The following is a 23,558-nucleotide window of genomic DNA, read 5'->3' on the forward strand; positions in this document are numbered from 1 at the left end:
CTGAGGTAAGTGCCGCCTAGCTGGGGGCTCTCACCCTGAACCCCTTCCCACATCCCAACCCCAGCCCCGATCCTGCCCCCAAACCAACTGCCTCAGCCCTGAGCCCCTTCCCGGAGCCCCCTTCTCCACCCCAAACCCCTCATCCCTGGCCCCACCCCAGAGCCCACACTCCCAGCCGGAGCCCTCCCCCCCCCCTGCACCCCAACCCCCTGCCCCAGCCCAGTGAAAGTGAGCGAGGGTGGGGGGAGAGTGAGTGACGGGGGGGGGGGCGCTCTTCGAAGGGGCGGGGCAAGGGTGTTGGGTTTTGTTCTATTAGAAAGTTGGCAACCCTAAGGGGGCCCTGGGGCGCTAAGCCGCTCGGGCTTCGGCTTTCTGCCCTGGGCCCCAGGGAGTCTAAGCCCCCCCCCCCCCCCGAAGCTGCTCACGGCCCCCCCCCTTGAGAACAGCTGGTGTAGGGAACCGCAGGGGGGCAGAGTCCAGATGTGGGGGGCTTGGGGAGGATGCCCCGTGTGCTCGGCGCTGCCTGGGGGGGGGAGACTTCTGCCCACTGGGAAACTACATTTCCCAGAGGCCTTTGCACCAGGGACACAGCCCCGGCACTCCATTTCCCAGCGGGCGCCGCGCGGGCACGCCGCTTCCCGGCAGGCTGCGCGGCGGGGCGATGGCGGCGCTGGCCGGGCCTGGCGCGGGGACCCCGGGGTCGGGGGCTCGCGACCTCTTCGCCGAGGGGCTGCTGGAGTTCCTGCGGCCGGCCGCGCGCCAGCTCGACTCGCACGTGCACGCGGTCAGGTGCCTGATGGGGGGCTGGGGCCCGGGGGGGGGGCTGGGGCCCGGGGGGGGGGGGGGGGGGGGGCTGGGATCTAGCCCCATGGGCTGGGGCCATGGGGGGAAGGGGTTGCATGGGCTGGGGCCCGGGGGGGGGGGCAGCTGCAGCTGGGATCTAGCCCCATGGGCTGGGGCCATGGGGGGAAGGGGTTGCATGGGCTGGGGCCCGGGGGGGGCAGCTGCAGCTGGGATCTAGCCCCATGGGGGGGTTGCATGGGTTGGGGACCGGGGGGCGGGGCTGGGGCAGCTGCAGCTGGGATCTAGCCCCATATGGGGGGGTTGCATGGGCTGGTGCCCGGGAGGGGGGCTAGGGCCCTGGGGGACGGGGGTTGCATGGGCTAGGGCCCTGGGGGGCTGCGCCAGCTGCAGCTGGGATCTAGCCCCATAGGGGGGCTGGGCTGAGCTCAGTGCCCAGTGGTGTTGGGGGCCCAGGGGCTGAGCCTGGCACTGGGGGTCACCCAGAGGCTCACTGGGCTCCGCTGGCTGGCTGGGGCCGGGGTGGGCAGCCCCCTCTGGGGAGCAGCGCTGACCGATTGCCTTTGTGCTTTCCCAGGGAGAGCCAGGTGGAGCTTCGGGAGCACATCGATAACCTGGCCACAGGTGAGCCCACGAGCCGCAGGGCAGCACCCAGCCCAGCAGGGCTGGCTGGGCAAGGGGCGCGTCCCGCTGGGTGCGGCCTGAAGGGGGCGATCCCCCGGGGCGGGGTGATTCAGGTGGGGCTTGGGGACAGGGTCGGGGGGTGCCAGCCTGCTCCCACCTGGCACTACGGTGTCCCTTCCCTCAGAGCTGTGCAGGATCAATGAAGACCAGAAGGTTGCGCTCGACTTGGACCCATACGTGAAGAAACTGCTGAACGCCCGGCGCCGAGTTGTGCTGGTCAACAATATCCTACAGAATGCACAGGTGGGCACCTCGCCCCCCGCCAGGTGCAGCAGGGGGACCCCGCTGGGCTCTGCGGGTGGGAGGGAGTCTGAGAACAAACCCCCAAGCTTCTGAGGGACGCTGAACCGATCCAGCTGCCCCTGGGGACGCTGGAGGGTCGGCCCAGAGTCTGCTTCAGACACCCCCAGGCTGCTATGGAGGGGCTGAGAGATTGTATTGACTTCTCCCGGCTCTGCCATCTCTGTCCTGACACGCGCGCGGCTGTGGGCCTGCCGGCCTAGCTCAGGATGGTATCCGCAGACATCGCTTGCTTCTCCTGCCTGAACAGCCCCGCTGCTCCCCTCTCCGAGGATTATTGTGTGGGGAAAGCACCCCCTTGTGCTAGGCCCTGCCCCAGAGCCGCAATCTTATAGCCCCTGGGAGCTGCCGTTTGGAAACTGACCGGTACTTTCACTCCCCCTGAGGTAGCTATTTCAAGATGGACCTGAGCAGCTCCAAGTTCTGGAGAGAATCCCGGGCTCCTGGTTGTCAGCCTGGGGCACTAGCCCACGTGTGCTAGGAAGGCTAGGGGGCGATGCCATCCAGAGGCTGCGTTTGGGAAGGGATCCATTGCAAAGGGACGAGGAGACTTCACTCTCTCATGCAGCTGTGGGTCTGGCCAGGGCTACATGGGAAGAGAGGCAGCGTTTCCTGGGCTTAGGGGGACCGATCAGCCGCACGCTGCTACACGAGCATTCCCTCCCCTGCAGGAACGGCTGAGGAGACTCAATCACAACGTGGCCAAGGAGACTGCCCGCAGGAAGGCCATCCTGGAGGCATCAGGCGGCTACCCCCAGGGCTCTCCCAGCAAGTGATGCTGGGGAGAGCCTGGCTGGACAGGCCGGTGCTTTGCTGAACTGATGCCCAATGGATTCTAAAGCTGGTACTAGGAGATCAGGTGGGGAGGGGGAGCCGAGAGCACCCGGCCCTGCAGGAACTCAGCTACCATCTTACCTGCAGAGCTGAATGTAGGGGCTGAAGTTGCTGTTGGGGGGGTGGGGGGGAACTGCATAGGAGAGATGCCCAGCTGGGTGTCAAATGGAGGGGGAGAACTGCTCCCAGGGAGACCGCGGCAAGCTAGGCAGGTGGCCCTTCGCTGGCATTGATGCTTCCTTGTCATCCACTGGGGTAGGGGGAGGTAGGCAGCACCCACCGGTGTCTCCTTTGCTGTATGGGGGCTGCGGCTCTGACCAGCTGCCCCCACTGTCCATACAGGGGGCTTGTCCTAACGTATGCTCCAGTCAGCGAGGGGAGGGGCCCATGTACACTATATTGCTACTCTTGGAGGTGGTACGATAATAAACTGCCTATTGCTTATGACTGGTGAGTGATGTGTGGGGGGCACTCCTGCTAGGGCTGGGTGGGCATGGGCCCGTTGGACAGACTGTTCTCTCCTGCCCGGGGGAGGGCACTGCTTTGACAGACGCAGCATTCTCTGACCCTCCAAACTGCACACAACGATCATGAGAAGTTTGAGCCTGCCTGTCCCCCCGCTGCAAGGCAGAGGGCCGGAGCTCTCCTTAAGTCTGGTAGGGGGAAGGCGTGGGGGGCTCTGCCAGCCACATTTCAACTGGAGAAGCGCTGCAGGCGGCCCATGAGCCAGGGTTTGCCCCCCCGGCTCTAGAGGAAAGCGAAAGCCTTGCCCCCGGACAGAGTGGTTCAGGCCTGTCACAGCCCTTAGTAAAAAGAACAGGAGTACTTGTGGCACCTTAGAGACCGTCCCTTAGTGTCTCTTCATGCTGGGTGCAGTGCAGCCATGGAGATCCAGCACTAGCCCACTGTGGTGAAGTGCAGCTCTAGAGTGGATGGATGGACCAGTTCCGGCTCCTCCGAGATCTGGAATGCTCCCCCTCCCCCCCCCCCCTTACCCAAGCCTCCGCCTGGGGGGGGAGAAGGTTGTTTGCCCACACACAAATCAGAGGAGAGGCACTTAAAAGGGGGAACCATTTTAATAGAACCTATAAAAACCAAGACAAAATACAAAGGACTCTTCCCGTCGTTCAGCGGGACAGATGGTTGAGGACAGGCTCAGGCCTAGACGAGATTCTTCATGTGCTGCGGCCACCGGGATGCTTTACAGGTAGGGGGCAAAACTGCAAGAGCCAAGCAAACACCACATCAAAATGCAGGTGAGGCAGGAACTTGTACCACTTTTCACAGTGCTCAGGGGCAGAAGGGAGGCCTGAGCTTAGAGCAAGAGCTCACGAGTGAAAGAGCAGCTGGCTGGCTCCCGTGCGGTACAGCAGCATCGATCACTTATTTCCCAGGGGGCTGGCCTGAGCACATGCCCTGGGGCTCACTAGGCAAGCAGAGAGGTTCCCCATAGTCCTGCAGCACAGCCAGGTGAAGCTTAGGGACTTCCCTACACTGTCAGACGCTGCAGGTAAGAAGCCACCGGAGCTGGCTCAGATTTGTGCAAGCAGCAGCAAGTTGGACTGTTAGTTTCCACTTACGGTCTCGGGCACTACAGGTAGGAGGGGAATGGTGCAGCCCCAGACACTGGAACCAGGCCGAGACCCTTGAGTTCCAGGTAGATGTGCCCCCCCCCCCCCCCCCAAATACATCTGTAGGGGCAGCCTCAGACTGACACCACCTGGCTGTCTGTACCTGGGCAGGTCACTCCTGAGTCTCCATGCTCTCCTCCTCCTCTCCCGCAGCTGTTTCTTCTTGATTCTCCTCTTCCTCCTCCCCTTCCTTCTTCTCTGGAGGCTTCTCATAAGCCTTCTCTGAAGGGGTGACGATCACCCCGTCCCAAGTGGACATTTCAGAGGCCAGGTCTGCAAAGCAAACAAGTCGTCACGTCAGCCTGCAGTGCAGGGTCCTGCCAGCACCCCAACCCCAGGGCATTCCTCAGAACGGTGCCAGGTGGGGAGGAGACCAGCTGAAGTAACCCAGAGCCCCCTGCCATTTCTCCTCCCGCTGCAGCTGTTACAGGAAGCGGACAGCAGACCCCTAGTGACAGCAAGCCCCTTGCATTTGCCCAATTCTTTTCTCAAGGGCAAGTTGTCAGGGTTCAAGGCAAGAGGCTGCTCCCAAGTTCTAGCAACAGCCCCCACCATGCAGGGACCAGACGTATCCTTGTCAGGTCACTGGCTGGGTGTGCCTGCATGCTTGATTTGCTCAGTCTGACCAAGTCAAGCCATAGGGGATTGCTCTCTTCTGCCATATGCTCGGGTAAGGCCCCCCCACCCCAGCTTTCCTTAAGTCTTCAACCTTCCACATCCTCCCTGAGGTGTCTCCAAATAAAGCCCCAGCACTTCCTGGCCATGCTGACCAGCAGTCACAAGCCATGGAGCTCCTACTTACAGCTGGCATCCCCCTCTTGTCCGAGGATCTTCCTGTAACCGCCGTGTGAGAGGATTCGGACGAGCGTCTGTGCCGTGTAACACACCATGTCCTATGACGGGAGTAGAGAATGAATGCACGCGCGGGAGTCCCCCCGCACTGAGGGTAAAGCCTTTCTGACGTATCAGATCCATCGCCCAGGCAGTCGAGTGTTTGGCTCAGCCCCGCACACGCTCTCAGCAGGGCCTTGGTTTAGCCACAGGAGCCTGATCTGACTGCCCCATGCAGAGGGACCGTGCTACAGCAGTTCAGCTGGGGTAAGCCAGCGCTGTTTGTGTGCACAGGGCTACGGCTTGGCTCTCCGCTCCCCAGGACAGGGGTGATATGAAGACTTTGGTCTGCTCTTCCCTCGTTTACAGTTTAATTTTAATTAAGACTTGGGCTGCAGGTCTTTGCTTTTACCCAGTGAGGCATGTGCCTGCCTACGAACTGCATCGCACCACCAAGACTGGCTGAAGTGGCAGCGTCCCAGCGTATTGCCTCCGGGGTCCTAAACCCTCTTTCACGCTGTACCCAGGGTCAGGACCCCCTCCCGCTCTAACCCCAGTGACACGAAGGGTTGAGCCCCAGGCTGGAAGCCCCAGGGGATAAACGCAGCCAGTAACCCCACTAGCTCATTTTCATACAGCAAGTTGCACTTCCAGGTCTCAGAGTTTTGCCCCTTTACAGAATGCCATGGGGCCAGGGTACTCCCACCACCCCAGCCTCAGGGAGCTGCATGCACAAAGGTTAGTTCACCTGTTGTTCCAGGGTCATGACTGTATGGACTCTGAAGTTGCCACTCTCACAGGGATCGGTGATCCCAACAGATCCCGGGAGGAACAGCCCAGCCGCCAGGATCTGAAGGCAGCGCCTGTGGGGCAGTCAGGTGTTAGCAACACAGACAGTTCTACGTGTTAGACCAGGGGTAGGCAACCTATGGCACGTGTGCCGAAGGCAGCACGTGAGCTGATTTTCAGGGGAACTCACATTGCCCGGGTCCTGGCCACCAGTCCGGGGGGCTCTGCATTTTAAATGAAGCTTCTTAAACATTTTAAAAACCTTATTTACTTTACATACAACAATAGTTTAGTTCTATATTATAGACTTATAGAAAGAGACCTTCTTAAAAGGTTAAGATGTATGACTGGCAGGCGAAACCTTAAATGAGAGTGAATAAATGAAGACTTGGCACACTTCTGAAAGGTGGCCGACCCCTGTGTTAGACACTAATCCCCAACACAATTGTCTCGCTGAGCCATGGGGTGACTCGCCAGCGCGGCATAGGATATGTTTAGCACTAGGCACTAAGGAAAGTGGTCCAAGGTAGGGTGCTGCCAGACCCTAACCCCTAACATGGCGTAAGTGTGTGTGGCAACATCTCATGGTGTTCTCAATAGGCCATGAGTTTGCTTTGTCACCATAGTTGAAAGGATTTAGACCCGAGAGCTCAAGGTAAGAAGTCCTGCGTTAATGGTACTGGCCAATACCGTAATTAGATCCACGCAGCAGCAACCTGCTCGTTTCAGGAGGTTCTGAAGAAGTGACAAGGGAGTTCACGCAGCATGAAACAGTCTTGAGAAACCAGAGCCCAGGGCACCAGCAGCAGAGGCAAGATTTCCAAACTGACATTCACTTTATCTGCAGCACACGTACCTGTACGCTACGTTGAGAGCCAAGGGCTGCCTGGTAGGGTTGTTCATCACAGCATAGTGCCCCTGAAGGTAAGGGGAGGAAGTTGTTAGACACAAGGGAGTGTTTATGAAAGATCAGTTTTAAAGCCCCTCTTTCTGCAGGAAGCGACAATCTGTGGGACTTGACTGCTTGAGCTGCCGTGGGATTCAGGGTCAGGGGCTGCAGACCCACCAGATCCCTCCAAACATTGGCCACGGAAGCCACAGCAGATCAGAGTGAAAGTCTATATGGAGACTGTGCCCTTTTAGATCAAAGCCCCCTTCCACTCACATACCAGAAGGTCGAGGATCCACGGAGTGAGGGGCTCGAAGCCAGGGAATCGGATTCTCAAGTCCTTCAGCAATCGGATTAAGACTTTCACCCTGAAAGACGACGTTTTACAAGGACAATGCTCAGAGGGTTTCACAGGGCTCGGACCTCTCGCTGGCTGCCAAGGCCAGTCTAGAGTATTAGGGACGGGGCTGCTTTGGGAGCCTGGGCTCAGGTGCTGCACCTCTGCCCAGCATCAGCTCTGGAAGAACCCAAAGATTTTCCTCTACCAGTTACTCTGCTAGCCAACACTTCATCAGAAAGGCTTGGCCATGCAGGAGCAGGGGAGGCAAACTCCCATGCGCGTGCATGTGTGGGGTGGTGGCCTGCATGAATCCAAGCGAAGCCAGATTGCCACATGCCTGCAGTATTAGAGCTGGGCTTGAGCTCCGGTGTTATGTCTCTGTCTGGCTAGAGGAGTATGGGACTGGTGATGAAAGCCCCTTCCCCAGAGGGGAAACAGCCTGTTCACTGCATACAGGGAAGGCTAGGTCAGTAAGGCCTTCCAGCGGCAGAGAAACTTACGTGGACTGAGAAGCGTTCTCTTCAAACCAGCGAGCGTGTCGGATGGCAGCCAGGGCACTCTGCAGCACTTTGATATCCACTGAAAGAGGAGAGGTAGGCAGGTTTGATTCAGAACATTTGAGGAGAGTCAGCCTGGGGTAAAGCAAGCTGCTCCCCATGATCCTGTAAACATGCTCTGGATTGTCACAGCTGTGGGGTACAGAATCAGCAAGCAAGCTGTATCTCCCCCCCCCCCCCCCCCCCCGAGGTCTGTGGGTAAACAGGGCTGCTCTGCAGTGGACAAATAGAAGCTCCCCATCCCCACACGCTAACTAAGCAGCCAAATAAGTTCTGAGAGGTTTCCTTACAGTGGAGCTCTGGGTCCAGCTTGCGAAGGTTGGGGGGCACGGTGGTAATGAGGATCTTCACCGTGGCATCAGCAGAGCTAATCTCAAAGCCAGTCTCGTTGGTTAACATGGTCAGGACTGAGGGAGAAAGAGCAAAACAGATACTCAGAGGGGGTCCACACGGCTGAGCCCAAGACACTGAAGGCAAATAGAAGCAAGGAGGCTTCTCAGCCTTGACATTACGCTGGTTTTCCGTTAGCTATCTCAGCTTTACCCTGGTTTGTGCATGAAGGAGCCCCCGCCCTATGGGGAGCGTCTCCCTATTTATCAGGGAACATCAGTGTCATTGCTTATTCTGCTCATCTGCATCCCCTTCATGTCACGCTGCAAGTGAAGTTACTGACCTTCAGTAGGATCTTGTGCTCTCAGGCTTTCCACTACTTTGTTTCCCAAGGCAGCAACAGCTTCCACTAGAGAGAGAAACGGAATACAGAATTACATTCATTCTGGCCACCGTCCCAGTCAGCCGCAGAGGAGAAGCCAATACTTACATGTGGGCAAGATTTTCAGGATCACTACCAGATCGGCCACGTTGTGCCCCGTTGTCATGGTGCCCTTCTTGTAAGACCCCACCTGGCGGACTTCTTCGATTTGCTGATTTATGGGAGCAAACCAAGAGTTAATGCCGACAACTCTACTTGTGTGGTCCCCTTATGCACCCCACCCTCCAGAGGCGAGATGGACTCTTTAATCAGGCCAAAGAAAGCCAGTTTCATACCAGTTATGCCATTAATATTCTGATCTTGTACCGAGGCAGGAGAATAAAGAGCAACTCAATCAGAACATGACAGTCTCCTTGATCTGCCAGCACATCTTGCTGGATAGATTCTCCAAACAAACTCATCTGACTCACCACTTCGAAAGTTCCTGGTGCTACGATCAGGTTGTCGATCACATTGTTTATTTTAGTCACTAGAGAAAGAATGGAAGCCTGAAAAGGAATCAGAGAAAGTGGTTGTAGCAGCAACAGACTGACTGGAGTCTTGAGACACGAAGCTAAATACACACGCTTTGGAAGGATACGACTTAGACAATCCCAGTACAAGGGATGCAACAGACAGGTTAGTTCAAGTGTGTTTAGAAGCCACTTTAAAAATAATGTTGCATTTTCCCTCATCAGCATCCTACTGCAGGCTACAATACCCACCCCAGGACGTGCATCTCCCACATTGGGGTTAGAGGAAACAGGCTAGGGAGCTAGCCCTCCTTTCTACAAAGATAATTTCTTGTACCCCTTACAACCGTGACAAAGTCAACGCTCTACTGAAAGCAACCTGGCAACACCTTGAACTCCTTTTGACACGTTTCCAATGGCAAGCACCCAGCACGCATGCTTTATTAACCTGTTCAGCAGAATTGGGAGCCAGATCCTGGTTTCTCTTCAGCAAGGCTTCACTGAATGCCGTCTCGTCTGGAGCAGGTTTCACACGAGGGAAGGCCATTTCGCACTGAAACGAGAGTAGACGGACATCAGACTGGTGTCGTGCCAGGGAGACAAAGTGGCTCGTTTACCAGCAAGAAAAGACGATTATTCCATTTAACTCCACTGTTTACATCCATTAGTCACTTCCAAGTGTTTCCTTCTGCTAATGGCTGTTCCACTGTAGCAGTCGGGCATTTCGTTTTGAGTGGAGCACGGAAACCTTCAGTCCTGCCTACACATCTTCCCTGGGGCTCAAACAACAGAGAATCACTAGAACTAGTGCATTACCACCACAAAGCAGGTGTTCTACACAGAGCGGATTGGGAACCAGGAGCTATGAAGAGACAGCTGCGAGAAGCTGGATTAAAAACATTCGGAAAGATCCATCCTGAAAAGCCTTATTAGTAAAAGGAGGCAAAAAAAGGACACCCATCAGCTGCTGTCCCTGAGCTCAGAACAAGGAGTCCCTGTCTGCATATATCCAAACCTTATAACTGTTGTGACAGGGTGTACAGCCCCACCTTTGAAGGCAAGGAAACCATTAATCCCTTCTCCTTGGCAAGGACCACACCTGTGTATCTTTACTGCAGAGGCACTCAAGAGAGGATGGAAACAGCTGTAATGAAGGGGAACCTCCCCAATAAAAGGAGGCAGATCAAGCAGTCCTGTTAATCCTGAGAAGGGCCAAGACTAGGAAGGAGTCTGGAGGATACGCCGATTTCTTCTGGGAACTTGGCCAAGGTAACTCATGCTTTGTTTGGACTATAGGCAGCAGAGTTGGGAAAAGAGATTTTTCTCCTCTGTTTGGATCTTAAAGGGTGGGCCATATGTCATGATAAGAACCAGCCCTCCCCAGTCTGTTTACCCTTCACCTTGTGTCTCCACTGCCATTTGCCACACCCTGACAGACATGCTAGCCACTTGTGGTCCCTTTGATTACTTCAACTTAGCCAAAAAGTCAAATAGCAGGTCTGGCTTTCTGCAAACTCCCTGTCTCATGTTAGACTGCCAGCAGTTAAGCTATTCGATGCCACAGCCTGCGTAGTTTGCACTGGGAGCTTTATGGGTGTGTCTTCACAGCAGTTTGCTCAAGTTACCTCAACTTGATTCTTGTCCACACACAGGAGTGTCCAGCTCCAATTATGTGGTGGTTTGAGCTCCCAGCTAACCCATGAATGGCACAGCTCAAATTCTAAACAATCAGCAGCAGCTAATCCAATCAGTCTGGGTAACTGAATGGTTTGAAGTGTGGCTCCCCTGAGTCTCACTGGAGCTATTAAGGTAGACTAGCTCAAGTGCAGTTAACTCAAGCGTGCTAACTGTGCTGTGAAGACACACCATAAACCAAGAATATAATTGCAATACAACATTCCTGCACCTGGTTTACACAGCCAGTGCCATGGACTAGCTAAACCAAGCCAGGTTACTCACCACATAGAAGTCAAAGGGGATGTGTGGCACAAAGGGTCTGAACCTAAAAAAGAAAAAAAACAAAGCCAAAGGTGAGGTCTTATGACGAAGTTAACCACACATTGCTGGGTGATAACGGGGCAGATACGGTACACCAGACTGAACCACTAGTCCATCAAATCCTACACCCCGGTTGGAAGGGTGTTCTAGAGAAAAGCAAACCCTTCTTCCCAGCCTCTCATGGGAGGACCTCTCACCCTGTTGGACAAGTTAAAATTCCTTTTTACCTGGGCAACAGGAAGTTTAACACAGTTTAATACATTGGTTGTCAATCAAGCGTTTACCAGTTTAGAATGGGTCCCACCTAAGCAAAGCTCTTAATAACCTTTAGGACGGCTCTTGCCTGTGCAGTACGTAGTGAGAGATCTCCGCCACACGCTGGATCATAGCGTTAGGAAGATTTTATGGGGTTTGCTTCATAGCGTATGGACAAGGCTCCACTTTCCCTCTACCTCCTACTGGTTTGCAACAAGTTGGCAGCCATCCCCCAATCCAGAAGTGGGTGCATTTCAGCAGTATTTTGCCTCTACAGCATGACTAGCCAGCAGGCCCAATGGCTAGGACGTGCCGCACCTCCCCGCGGGAGGGGGACAGCGGATTTCTGGATGGCGATGCTCACAGCTGCAGCCCGCCCCCCCGCACCGCCCCGGGGCTGGTTCGCTCAGAGAGCAGCACTTACCCGCTGCCAGGGCCGCCCCTGGAGCCAAAACGCCCGCCACGGCCACGACCTCGATCACCCCTGGGGAAGGATGACAGCCCCGTGTCAGCAGAGCGGGGGGCCCGCACACCCTGCCCCAGGGGGCAGCCCCGCCTTGGGAGAGGAACTGTCCTCCCCCCCGCAGGTCCTCCCAGCACCACACACACCCCCACACAGGGGCAGCCCCCTGGATCCATCCCCTTCAGACGGCACCGCCTGCCCGCTCCCTCCCCCCGGGGCCAGACCCCCCCCCGGGCATCTCCCTCAGACAGCCCCGGGATCCACCCCCGCCCCTCCCCCCGGGGCCAGACCCCCCCCCCCGGGCATCTCCCTCAGGCAGCCCCGGGATCCACCCCCGCCCCTCCCCCCGGGGCCAGACCCCCCCCTCCGGGCATCTCCCTCAGACAGCCCCGGGATCCACCCGCCCCTCCCCCCGGGGCCAGACCCCCCCCTCCGGGCATCTCCCTCAGACAGCCCCGGGATCCACCCCCGCCCCTCCCCCCGGGGCCAGACCCCCCCCTCCGGGCATCTCCCTCAGACAGCCCCGGGATCCACCCGCCCCTCCCCCCGGGGCCAGACCCCCCCCTCCGGGCATCTCCCTCAGACAGCCCCGGGATCCACCCCCGCCCCTCCCCCCGGGGCCAGACCCCCCCCTCCGGGCATCTCCCTCAGACAGCCCCGGGATCCACCCGCCCCTCCCCCCGGGGCCAGACCCCCCCCTCCGGGCATCTCCCTCAGACAGCCCCGGGATCCACCCCCGCCCCTCCCCCCGGGGCCAGACCCCCCCCTCCGGGCATCTCCCTCAGACAGCCCCGGGATCCACCCGCCCCTCCCCCCGGGGCCAGACCCCCCCCTCCGGGCATCTCCCTCAGACAGCCCCGGGATCCACCCCCGCCCCTCCCCCCGGGGCCAGACCCCCCCCCTCCGGGCATCTCCCTCAGACAGCCCCGGGATCCACCCCCGCCCCTCCCCCCGGGGCCAGACCCCTCCTCCGGGCATCTCCCTCAGACAGCCCCGGGATCCACCCCTCTCCCCTCAGGCAGCCCGCGGGCCCCGAGCCTGGCCGCCCCTCACCTCATGGCGCCGCTGAACCCGAACAATGGAACCCGCCGCTGTGGAGAGAAGAAGCCGCCGGCCTGCGTCGCTCACCCTCCAACAAGCTGCCCGGCTATTGGCTGCGCGCCGCCTCCCGCGCGACCAGCCCCAGAGGCCCCTCTTCCATTCCGGCTTTGCCATTGGTCGTCTCGCCTATCCGTCGTGACGCGCCGAGAGGCGTCAGGGCGTCGGCCAATCACAGGCCGGCCCGGGGCGGGACCGAGACGGGGCCGTTGGAGAGCTGGCGCGCGCCCCGAGAGGCCGCGCTCTGCAGTGACGGGTAATGACCGCTAGGTAAGGGAGGTGGAAAAGGACTGGCGGGGGGGGAGGCGCGCCGAGTGCGCATGCGTGTGTGGCTGTGCGCTAGCGTGCGTGCTATGTGTAGAAGCTTGAGGCGGGCTTACAACGCGCAGCAGAGTGGCGCAGCGGAAGCGTGCTGGGCCCATAACCCAGAGGTCGATGGATCGAAACCATCCTCTGCTAGGAGACGTCTTTTGGCGCAGCGCTCCCCATTGGGGCAGGGCAGTAACGGGGGTCCTATTTTACTCCCTAGGCGTTGGCTTGTGATGTCACCACCTTGCAGGCCTTTGGTTGTGACATCATCGCGTTGCAGACCTTCAGGTGTGACATCATCGGCAGTGTTACCATGCTGCAGTGTTTGGATGTGATGTCATTGCACTGGCATCTGGGTGTGACATCACTGTGCCGGTGTCATCGTGTGGGATCTAGGTGTGATGTCGCTGTGCAGGTGTCGCCTGTGCGATAGCATCTGGGTGTGACGTCATTGTTCGGGTGTGACATCACTGTGCCAGTGTCGCCCGTGCGACAGCATCTGTGTGTGATGTCATTGTTCGGGTGTGACATCACTGTGCCGGTGTCACTGTGCGGTGTCTGGGTGTGATGTCGCTGTGCTGGTGTCGCCCATGTGATGGCGTCTGGGTGTGACGTCATTGCTCAGGTGTGACATCACTGTGCCGGTGTCACTGTGCGGTGTCTGAGTATGATGTCATTGTTCGGGTGTGACATCACTGTGCCAATGTCACTATGCAACAGCGTCTGGCTGCAACGTGGTGGTTCCTGCAGTTCCCGCAAGTGATTTCACTGCAGCTTAGAGCCTGCTGGAGCTGCCAAACAGGCCGGGAAGTGACCCCCTTCCAAGGTGCTGGGCTAGGAAGGGAGCGGGGTCAGCAGGATCTGCGCTCCATACCAGACAGGGGCCAGCGCCTCCATTCCCCCTCGCAGAAATCTCAGTCCCTGGGATACCAACTTGTGCAATTTTACCACAATAGGTGGTTTTTTTTCTTAAAGCCCCAGCTCTTGGAGTCAGGTGATGGCATCAAGCATCTCAGCATCCTTTTAAAAGTAATAGGACAAACTCAGCCACCAGAGCTAGAAGGAGAAAAGCTGGAAAACGCGGCCCAGAAGGCTCAGAACCCAGAAGGCAAATAACACAAACCCAATTTCATGTATGGATTGAAATCTCATGGGTTTTGGAAGCCCTGACTCATGATTTGTGATCACCTGGGGGTTGGAGAAGCTTCAGGCAGTCCCGGGGCCAGGGTGAGGATCCTGGTTATTTATTATTTATTTACTAACTGGTATCGTGCTGGGGCCTTGAAGCCCCAGCCACATATCATGTGCCCATTGTGCCAGGCACTGCACTTTCTGTACACTCTGCATTTTGAATTGACAGCTAAACAAGTCGGAGGATACAAATCTGCTTTGGACAGAGACAGAGACACTGATGAGAAAGCGAGGGCAGGAAATTGGGGGGCAATCAAATACGCGTAGTATTGAGTGGACCCCAGATAAAACGGGGACCCCATCGGGCTGTGTGTTTTACAACCATCAAAGAGAACAGTCCCTGCCCCAAAGAATCTGCAAGCTAACCAGACCAGACGGACACTCGGGCTGGGCCGGCAGCTTCTTTCCCACCCTGTGAGAATTTTGGAAATACTGGAAAATGTTCCCATCCCAAATTGGGGCCAAAAAGTCCAAACCTTGACAATTTTCACCAACCAAAAAAAAATCTGGAAAAAGCCCATTCCGTTCCGGTCACTGGTGACGTGTCGATTCCATCGGTGTAAATATCCAAACAAGACGTTGCGGATCAAACGGTTCTGAAACGTTTTGTTTCAGAAAGATCGGAATAGGACACGTGGACACTTTCAACGCTTCACCTCCACACACACACACACACACACACACAAACGTGTCGAGCTGGGAGATCCCTTGCAGCCGGCCCTGTTCTGTCGGCGGGTTCGGGTCTGATGAATCGGCCTTTTCCAGCAAAAAAAAGTTTGTCTAAAACTTCCCAACCAGCTGGGATCCCCACCCTGCATAAGCTCTGTGTGTCTGGTGCCAACAGACCTCTGGGTGGCGCCGGGACACCACAGAACATCTGCTCAGCCCAACCAGTGGATGCCCCTTTCCTCCAGCTCCTGGCATCCGAAATGCCAGCAACGGGGCACTGAAAATGGCCACTTTGGGGGCTTCTTCCCTGGGCATCTCCAAGGAGACACGTGGGATTTAGGGGCATGGTGGGAGCGTGGTAACTCTGCCGGAGTTAGAGAGGAGCAGTGTAGATGCAGCATTGGGGAGAGGTAAATGGGGGGCAGGGAAAGTGAAGTGCATTGTGTCACCCAACAAACCCACCCCCACCCCCACCCCCACCGCCATCTGGCAGGAAGCACATGGCCCAGGAACTGGTTCAGAAACTTCTCGTGCTCCCAGCGGGGAGGGGATGTTCGGGGAGCCCCACCCCAGCACTCGTTGCTGGGGAAGAAAATCCCCCCCCACCCCCTGCAAAAAAAATACTGGGGCTTGGAGTGGCTCCTGGCTGAGCCCATGTGCCCCGGGGAGGGGGCAGAGGCGGTTTGGATGGGGGGAAAATCAGACGAATTCCCCACCCGCCAATGGCCCCGCTCAGTAACCGGCTCCCTGGAGCCATCCGTCACGGGGGCAGCGCTGGCTGATCCACAAAGCCCAAATAACCAGCTCTCCCTCCCTCAGTCCCCTGCCGCCAAGAGTGACTTTGGAGCCATTCATGCCCCCCCCGGCTGCTAATGCTGCAGCCCCACCCCCCCGCCTCAGGTTCATCTCTGCAGATGTGGCTGGGGAGGGCACCGGGAGGGGGGGTCGCGATGCGCTCTCAGTGCCCGTGGGGGTGATTTCCGAGCAAGCAGGGCCTGTGGGGGAACGGGCCACGCATCCCACGGCGCGCCCTGGAACGAAAGACCAAGGCAGCCTGACCAGGAATCTCTGAGCACTTGGGAGACGTGACATCACTGCCAGCGCCTCTCCTGGGAGAAGGATTAGTGTCCTTACGATATTTCATTTGTGGGGAAACTGAGGCAGGGGAGGGGAAAGGGGCTCGCCCAAGGTCAGTCAGTCAGTGATAGCCACTCAGAAAAGAACCCAGGAGTCCTGTCTTCTAGTCTGTTATTCTAACCACTAGCCCCCACTTCCCATCGATGGGAAGAGAACCCAGGAGTCCTGGCTCCTAACCCCCCCTCCCACTCCCACAAGACCCAGCTCCCCTCATGTAGTCAGGGGTAGGACCCAGGGGTCCTGGCCCCCAACCCCCACCCCGCTCTAACAAGACCCAGCTCCCCTCCTGGAGACAGGGGTAGGACCCAGGGGTCCTGGCTCCCTCTCCGCTGCTCCTTCCACTACACACACTTTCCATGCAGCCTGGGCCACGCTCTTGGAAGCTGGCTCAGCGTTCTCTACTCTCCTCTCGCTAGCACTGGTGCTGCTCAGGGTGCTTCGAGTTCTCCTGTTTCCCAGCGGTTTGCAATCCAGCCAGGGCAGGGGGCGACTTTATTAGCTGCCCCCCAACATGCAGCCCCCGCCTTGAGTGCAAGGTCGAGGTTGCATTTAACAAAGCGCTGCCTTTCTCCGCCTGCTTTTCCCATTCAGCCCCAGGAACAAATTCTCCCCAGACAATACGGACCCGGCGGTAACTAGCTCAGCGCCTTGGAAACGAATTCACTCCTTTGCATGGGAAGCCCATTTGCAAGGCAAACGCTCCGGCCGCCCGTTCCCGTTAATAACCTGCCCTGACACAGGTTCCGGCCTCGCTGCGATGTTATTGTATCTCTGCTCCCCCCACCGATAACTGGCTCCATTAACTCCCTCTCCTCTAATGGGGGATTGGCCATATCCGTGCCCCCGCTGACCCTGGTGGCACATTCCCCACGGCGCCGTAAATAAAGTGCCCCGGGGGTGCTAGTTGCTGGACTGCAGCGGCAGCTAGAAATTCCAGCCGAAACAGGACGCCTGTTGCAGCAGACAGCCTGGATAGACTGGCTCTCGGAGACCCCGCTGCCCCAGCGTAGGAGGGCAAAGGACTCGCCCAGCACCAGCAGGGTTGTGGCAGCCCAGAATTACGTCCTCTTGAGTCTCAGACCAGGGCCCCCTCTGACTTTCCTGGGCCCCTCTCTCTGCTACCTCCTTCTCAGCACACCTGAGGTAGCCGCCAGGTCTGCTTCACGGCTCTCCAGCCCACCCCCACCCCCTCCAAGGGGCCCAATCCCCCTCTTCTGCGGCGGCGCTCATCTCCGGGGCGCTCCTGATTTGCACCAGACACAGAAGCAGCCCTGTGGTCTGCATGCCATGTCTGTGTGTGAGGCCCCTGCGTGTCTCTGGGGCAGTGCTCAGCCATGGGGTGTGGGGGGGTCTTTGTGCACGGATCCCCTTCTTCCTTTGAGGGACCCCTGCCAAAGACTGCCCTGGACTCAGTACTCCCCACCGCCAGTGCCCCAAAGCACCAGCCCGCTCCCCCAAATCATGAGGTCAGCTCCTCGGCTCCCCCTTTCTGGTGCTGGGGCCGTCAGGGCTGCCCCTCTTTCCTGTTCTCCAGCTTATCCCCGCACCCACAAGGGCCAGAACCAGACTTGGATTTCACACGTGAGCTGAGAGTCTCCTGACTCCAGGAGCTGGGGATTTAAGAGAAAACACCAAATATCATGAGACAATCACAAGAGTTGGTGATGCTGTAAGTCTGGATGCAGTAACAGCTGAGGAGGAGAGCTGCCGTCCCCACCACTGCCCCCAGGGGGCGAAGGAGAGCTGGAACCTGGGGCCGGTGCGGGAGGCGGGGACCCAGCAAGATCAGGCCCTGGTCCCCTTCCTGGCCCGGATTGGGCCCCCACTCCAGCCTCCATGGAGGGCTCTGGATACTTTATTTTCTTCAGCCCTGCCCCCCGAGCCCTCCTCCGCCCCCTCCCCTCATTATCTCCCCAGCCCCTTCTCCCCACCCCCAGCCCATTGCCCCCCCCCATCTGCTCCCCCGCCCCAGCCTCTGCCGCCCCCCACCGTCTCCGTCTCAGGCATTGCAGGGCCCTTTGACTCCTTGCTCAGCGTGAAGTTTGCATAAGTAGGGGGGAGCCGGGAACTTCCCCTCGACCCCCCACCTGAGCCCTGCTTCCAGCCAGGCCTGTGCTCACCCACACGCTGGCCGTGCCCTCACCAGGACCCGAGAGCCCCGGAGCTGGTGGTGGGACGTGGGGGGCACCAGTTCTTTCCCTTTCACCCCCAGGCGGGAACGCAGCCCACGTGGGAGGAGTGGGGCAAACGGCGGGATCAAGCCACACAGCCCAGGGTGACTGGTAATCACCCTTTCCCCATGGGGCCCTCCCCACCCTGCCCTGGTCCCCCCCATCTCATCTCATCCCATCCTGTCCCCTCTCTGCCCGTTGGGATTTCCCTCCACCCCCAACTCCCACATCCCCCCCCAGTGGTCAACAAGTTACAGGCAGTGTTGCCAACCCGCCCCCAGACGTCGAAGGCCCCCTCTCAGTTCAATTCCTGGGCAAAACCCGAAATACCCTGGTCGCGTCCAGCAGCTCTGCTCAGTCCTGGGGGCGACTAGCGGGGGGCCAGCATCCGTCTCCTCCCCACCTCACCGGGCTTTGGGAAACCGCCCCCCACACACACCCCTTCCCTGTCCCCTCCCTCAGGCAGGTGCTCCCTGCCTGCGCTGGGGGGTTCTGGGCAGGAGGGGGTTAAGGAGCTGTGCATGATAACAGCCCTTTTGTCATTGAATGAGGGGAAGGAAAAGGCTGCCTGCCTGGGAGATAATCAGTCACTTTCAGCACCGGGAAGCAAGCGAAGGGAAGGGAAGGGAAGGGAGCTCCCAGCGGCTGGAGCCCAGGGCAGTGGGGGGACGGGGCGCGGAGGGGCAGCGGGCGCGGGCAGACTCGGAATTCCGGCCATGGTCACGGGGTGGCCCGCCGGGATCTAGGGGGCTGGAGCAGGGGAGCCGGGGGGCTGCACCTCGGGGGGCAGCGATGCGCCAGTGACGCCATGCGGTGGGCGCTGGTGGTGCTGTGCGGGGTCCTGTGCCAGCTGGGCGGGTCGCGGGGCCAAGGGGCCAACCTGACGCTGGCCGTGCTGCTGCCGAAGCAAAACATGACCTACCCGTGGGCCTGGCCCCGCGTGGGCCCTGCCATCTGGCTGGCCATCGACCGGATCAACCGGCAGCCGGACCTACTGCCGGGCCACACGGTGCGCTGGGTGTTCGGGAACAGCGAGGACAAGCACGGCGTCTGCTCCGACCAGGACGCCCCCGTGGCCGCCGTGGACCTCAAGCTGACCGACAACCCCGACGCCTTCATCGGCCCCGGCTGCGTCTACAGCTCGGCGCCCGTGGCCCGCCTGACCAGCCACTGGAAGCTGCCCCTGGTGACGGCCGGGGCCGAGGCCCACGGCTTCGACAACAAGGACATGTTCTCCCTGACCACGCGGGCCGGGCCCAGCCACCGCAAGCTGGGTGAGTACGTCGTGGGGCTCCAGCGCCACTTCAACTGGACCCACCGCGCCATGCTGGTCTACTCGGACGAGAAGATGGACGACCGGCCCTGTTTCTTCGCCATCGAGGGGCTGTACATGCAGCTGCCCACCGTCCACAACCTCACCGTGATGGACATCTCCTTCAAGGACCAGGCCAACTACACCTCCCTAATCCAGGAGATCAAGCAGAAGGGCAGAAGTAAGTGACCCTCCCACCCCACCTTGGTACGGCTGCTTCCAGGGCCCCCCCTGCCCCACGGTGCCACAAGCCCCCTATGCAACATCTCCCTATTGCAGCTCCTCCCTCCCCGCAGCCCTGCTTGCCACTTCAGTGCAACTTTGCCCCCCTGCTCTGCGGCACAACTCCCCCCCCTTCCCAGTGCAGCCACCCCAGGGTTCACCTCCCCCAGCCCAACCCCAGGCTGCCCCAGCGCAGCCTTCCCACCACGGCACCCCCGGCAACACCCCCGCATGGCACTCGTCTTCAACCGAACAATGCAAGGGGCCCCGGTGCCGCCCCACCTCCTTAATGCACCCCCCCACACACACGGAAACGCTGCCCCCCTTCTCCCAGCCCCCCACGTGGAACAGATCCAGCCCTTTGGATTCCCAGCGGGTCGGGGGGGAAGTTTTCTCCGAGTTGCTTTGTGTTAACTTTGTGGTGTGCTGCCGCTCCAGCCAGCCCAGCACAGGCTTGGTTTCCCTGGCTCCCTGTACACGGAGTGGGGGAGCTGAGCGGTGTGGGGGGTGGCTCTGAATTGGAAAAGGCAAGGAGCTTGCTGGGATGGGGGTGACGGGTGAAATGTACACCCCTCCCCCGGGCAGTGAGAGAGGGGAGCTTGGACAGGTCGTGTCGGGGGCCCCTCCAAGCCCTAGTCTAGAGCCAACGGGAGTCCGGCTGCAGGGAGATGGGGTGCGTTTGGTCTGGCCCTGGTTTGGGGAATTCTGCTTGGGGGTTTGAATCTGGCCCCAGCCGAAGCCACTCGAGGTGCAATCCACCCGTCAGGTCCCATCTAATCCCCCAACAGTCCGGTCCCCAGTGCTCTGTGCCAGCGGCAGGGGGCTGGCTCCCCGTGGGAGATGTAAGGTGGGACAATCCCCTGCCGGAGCCGTTACCCAGCCGCTGCAGAGTGCAGGGCAGCTCGCTAGCCCAGGGCCCAGTGCACACCCCTGGGGCGATCCCATGGGGCTGGTTTCATTCCAAACGCTCGGTCTCCACGAACGCCCCAGCCTGGCCACCAGAAGGCAGGTGGGCGCTTTGCAGGTGGGCGCCAGCCTGCCGGGGTGCAGCGAGCAGAGCCCAGCCCGGGGCAGGGGCACCTGATGGGGAGACAAGCTCTGAACCCCCCAGCCCAGATGACACTTGGCACCATGGCTGTCGGCTCTAAGGGCCTGATCCAAACCCTGCTACAGGAGGAGACTATCCACGGACTTGGATCTGGCCCTGACAGCAGGGAACTGGGCCGGGGCCTTGGCTCAAACCTGCACGTTGGGGAGGTGCCCCACAGATGGGCAGTGAAAGTCCCCCCCCCCTCGCCTCCCACCATGTGTCCAGCCCGACCACGGAGCCCTGGGCTTGGGAACGTCTAACTGTCCCGCGGGCTCGGAGACGCACAGCAGTGCTGCCTGCCCCGGGCGGGCGTGTGTCTCTGTGTGTGTGTGCGGGTGTGGAGACGGATTGAGTCGCAGGGCGCCTGGAAATCCGCTGGCCACGGAAAGACGCGGAACTGGCCCCTTGACAGAGAATCTTCAGCTTTTACATTTAGTGAAAAAATAAAAACAGGCACCGTAGAACCCCGTTTAGCCGAGCCCCCCTTATCCGGCGCTCCCTCAGGCAGCTCTCAGCCCCGGTTTGGTTCAGATGCAGAGCTGGATAAACGGGCTTCTACTGGCTGTCACTAAAACCCCGTGTTCCGCGGATACCCGTGTGTACTGCGGCCGGGGAAAGTGAGGGTCAGCACTTCGGTTTAACCGTGGAAAAACATGGCTAGTTTTGTGTTTGTATTGGAGAATGTCGGGTTTTTTTATCACAGGCAACTAGGATCCCTGGTGATTAGGCAGCGTGCGTGGATGTGTGTGTGGTTGTGTACATGCGTGTGCGCATGCAGAGGGATGGATTTGTGCGTGTGTTTTCAGGGGCAGCTGGGGCAGGCAGATGGATCGTCTTCCTGCCCAGGGTTTATTGTACCCTCACTGGGTTTCTAACCCACCGAATCCTGGGCACCTGGCACTGAAAAATCATAGCCCCAACCTGCCCCGTGCTCCCTGACCCCATGGCCCATCCCACAGAGCCAGCTCCTGGCCTGGCTGGGACAAAAGGCAAGAGGCCTGGCCCTCTGGAAGTCACAGCTGCTATGGCAACGCCCGGCCTCATCCCATGGTTGCTCCCAGAGGCCTGCCCGGCCCAGGGCTGACCACAGGGCCGTGCTGCGGGGGAGCGCAGTACAGCAATGAGCTGCGTCAGCGCCTGCCCTGGCTTTGTGCCGACGTCATTCAGAGCAGGATCCGGCCCCCGAGGCTGTGAGCTCTGCAGGCCAGGGGCCGTCTCTGCGCTGCGTCTGTACAGCACCTGGCGCAGTGGGGCCCGATCTGGGACCGGGCATCTCCGTGCTCCCCAAACACACCTAATGAGAGCCAGGGGTTAACAGGCGATCGCTCCAGCCCGGGTCAGAGCCAGGCAGGAATTCCTTCTTGTGGGGAGGGGAGTCGCTGCTCGGATAGCAGGCGATGGGGGGGGAGGGCTGGGGTAAGCAGAGACACCCCCGGGGGGCAAGGGAGTGGAGCGGAGTGACACCCCCCCAGCCCGTCTGACAGCCGGGCGCTCCAGCGCCATGGTGATGGGCTTCCCGTGGAGACGCTGTGAGAGCTGGGAGGGGGAGCACCCCATGGATGGGCCGGGGGGGGGGGCAGAGCGCCCGGATGCGTGGCGGGAGCATTCAGCCCAGAGTTCTCCTCCTGCTCCCCCCACGTCAAACTGTGAATCCAAGCAGCGACCCCAGACCTCAGCCGCGGGCCTGCCCCGAAGATGCCCCCACCCCCAGCCTAGGGGGAGTGAATCCGAATCAGCCGCACGGCTTCATCTGCAAACATGGGGGAGACCAGAGACCCTGGGCTCGGAGGCAGCAGGGGTGTCATCCCTCCCTGTGCAGCCTGCTCCATCTAGCCGCTCCCCCGTCTGACCAGGCGTCCCAGGATGCCTCGTGTCCATGGGGGGCCCTGACAGACACGGGGAGCTCAGCTCTGAGCCACGTCTCCCTGTAGGAGGGATGAGCCAGGCTCCGTGCCCACTTGCCCACAGAGAAGGACAGGCCGGATGCCCAGCGGGCCCCACCCCGGCTGGGCAGAGCACACCGGACCGAGGTGATGTTATTAGTGGAGGTTTTTCTAAGGGTGCCAGTGGATCACGCCATTCTGTCCCGCGAGTGAGGGACGTGGCTTCCTCCCGGGGGGTGAAGGACTGAGGACGCTGTGGTGGTGCTAATTAATATCATTAACCCTCCCAGCCCAACCTCGAGTGCCAGCTTTTCCGGGGCTGAGCATCTACCCTCGGGCCCAGATTTACCCAGGAGCCCGGCCCCCAGCTGGCCCCCAGCAGGCCGGATTCTTCTGCAGCTGAATCGTTTTGAGACTCTGGCCCTAGAACTTCCTCAGTCCCCGAAATGCAGCCATGTCTGGGGTGGGCCACGGCCGCTGCGTACAGCCACATGGCAACGCTGCCAGATGTTTTAAGCCAGGATGTGAAGAGGAATCCTGTAACGGGGAGTCCAGGGATGCAGGGATGCAGGCTGGAATTAGGGGTGATTATCTTGTCTCCAGGAGGAGGGGCACTTACCTGTTTGCAGCTGCAACTTCTTTAGCGTTCCGCTCCCCTGGGTAGGCGTGGCAGTGCCGGATTCGCAGGGGGGCACTTGTGCCGTTTATACAGGGGCGCGGAGCCCACTTACTCCCATCCGCTTCTTTCTCTGCTTCGTTTCCTAACGTGTGGGGGTTTCTGTATGCCTTCCACTGCTCACCCATGTGTCATGGGCCCTGCACTGCAGTCGCTACATGAGGATTTCCCTTTCGTTCAGGTGCCTGGGCTTGTGCCACAGGA

At 59.5% G+C, this 23,558-nt stretch overlaps 3 protein-coding genes and 1 non-coding gene across 4 annotated transcripts in view; 3 read left to right on the forward strand and 1 right to left on the reverse strand.

The window, feature by feature from the left end:
• The first annotated feature begins 621 nt into the window (after positions 1 to 621).
• On the forward strand, positions 622 to 3,066 carry SNAPIN (SNAP associated protein). The gene is made up of 4 exons (XM_005280723.4): positions 622 to 789; positions 1,379 to 1,425; positions 1,610 to 1,728; positions 2,457 to 3,066. Exons 1-4 carry the CDS (start codon positions 662 to 664, stop codon positions 2,559 to 2,561), a joined length of 399 nt encoding a protein of 132 aa, XP_005280780.1. The 5' UTR covers positions 622 to 661; the 3' UTR covers positions 2,562 to 3,066.
• Positions 3,067 to 3,676: 610 nt separating this feature from the next.
• On the reverse strand, positions 3,677 to 12,940 carry ILF2 (interleukin enhancer binding factor 2). The gene is made up of 15 exons (XM_005280603.5): positions 12,650 to 12,940; positions 11,558 to 11,617; positions 10,840 to 10,882; positions 9,329 to 9,433; positions 8,839 to 8,916; positions 8,477 to 8,579; positions 8,330 to 8,395; positions 7,947 to 8,063; positions 7,600 to 7,678; positions 7,040 to 7,127; positions 6,727 to 6,788; positions 5,830 to 5,944; positions 5,053 to 5,143; positions 4,354 to 4,523; positions 3,677 to 3,839 (listed from the first exon to the last, which is right to left on the reverse strand). The coding sequence occupies exons 1-14, from the start codon at positions 12,652 to 12,654 to the stop codon at positions 4,363 to 4,365; spliced, it is 1,173 nt and encodes a 390-aa protein (XP_005280660.1). The 5' UTR covers positions 12,655 to 12,940; the 3' UTR covers positions 3,677 to 3,839; positions 4,354 to 4,362.
• Positions 12,941 to 13,081: 141 nt separating this feature from the next.
• Positions 13,082 to 13,153, forward strand: TRNAM-CAU (transfer RNA methionine (anticodon CAU)). Its single transcript has one exon. It is a non-coding gene; the product is annotated as a tRNA-Met (tRNA).
• Positions 13,154 to 18,763: 5,610 nt separating this feature from the next.
• NPR1 (natriuretic peptide receptor 1) overlaps positions 18,764 to 23,558 on the forward strand; it is a 28,101-nt gene continuing 23,306 nt past the window's right edge. The window contains exon 1 of the mRNA XM_065574598.1: positions 18,764 to 19,664. Within this exon, the coding sequence (XP_065430670.1) occupies positions 18,980 to 19,664 (685 nt within the window). The 5' untranslated portion in view covers positions 18,764 to 18,979. The remainder of the gene's footprint in view (positions 19,665 to 23,558) is intronic.

This window comes from Chrysemys picta, chromosome 20 (assembly GCF_011386835.1).
Source record: "Chrysemys picta bellii isolate R12L10 chromosome 20, ASM1138683v2, whole genome shotgun sequence".
In the NCBI taxonomy this organism is placed as follows: Eukaryota; Metazoa; Chordata; order Testudines; family Emydidae; genus Chrysemys; species Chrysemys picta.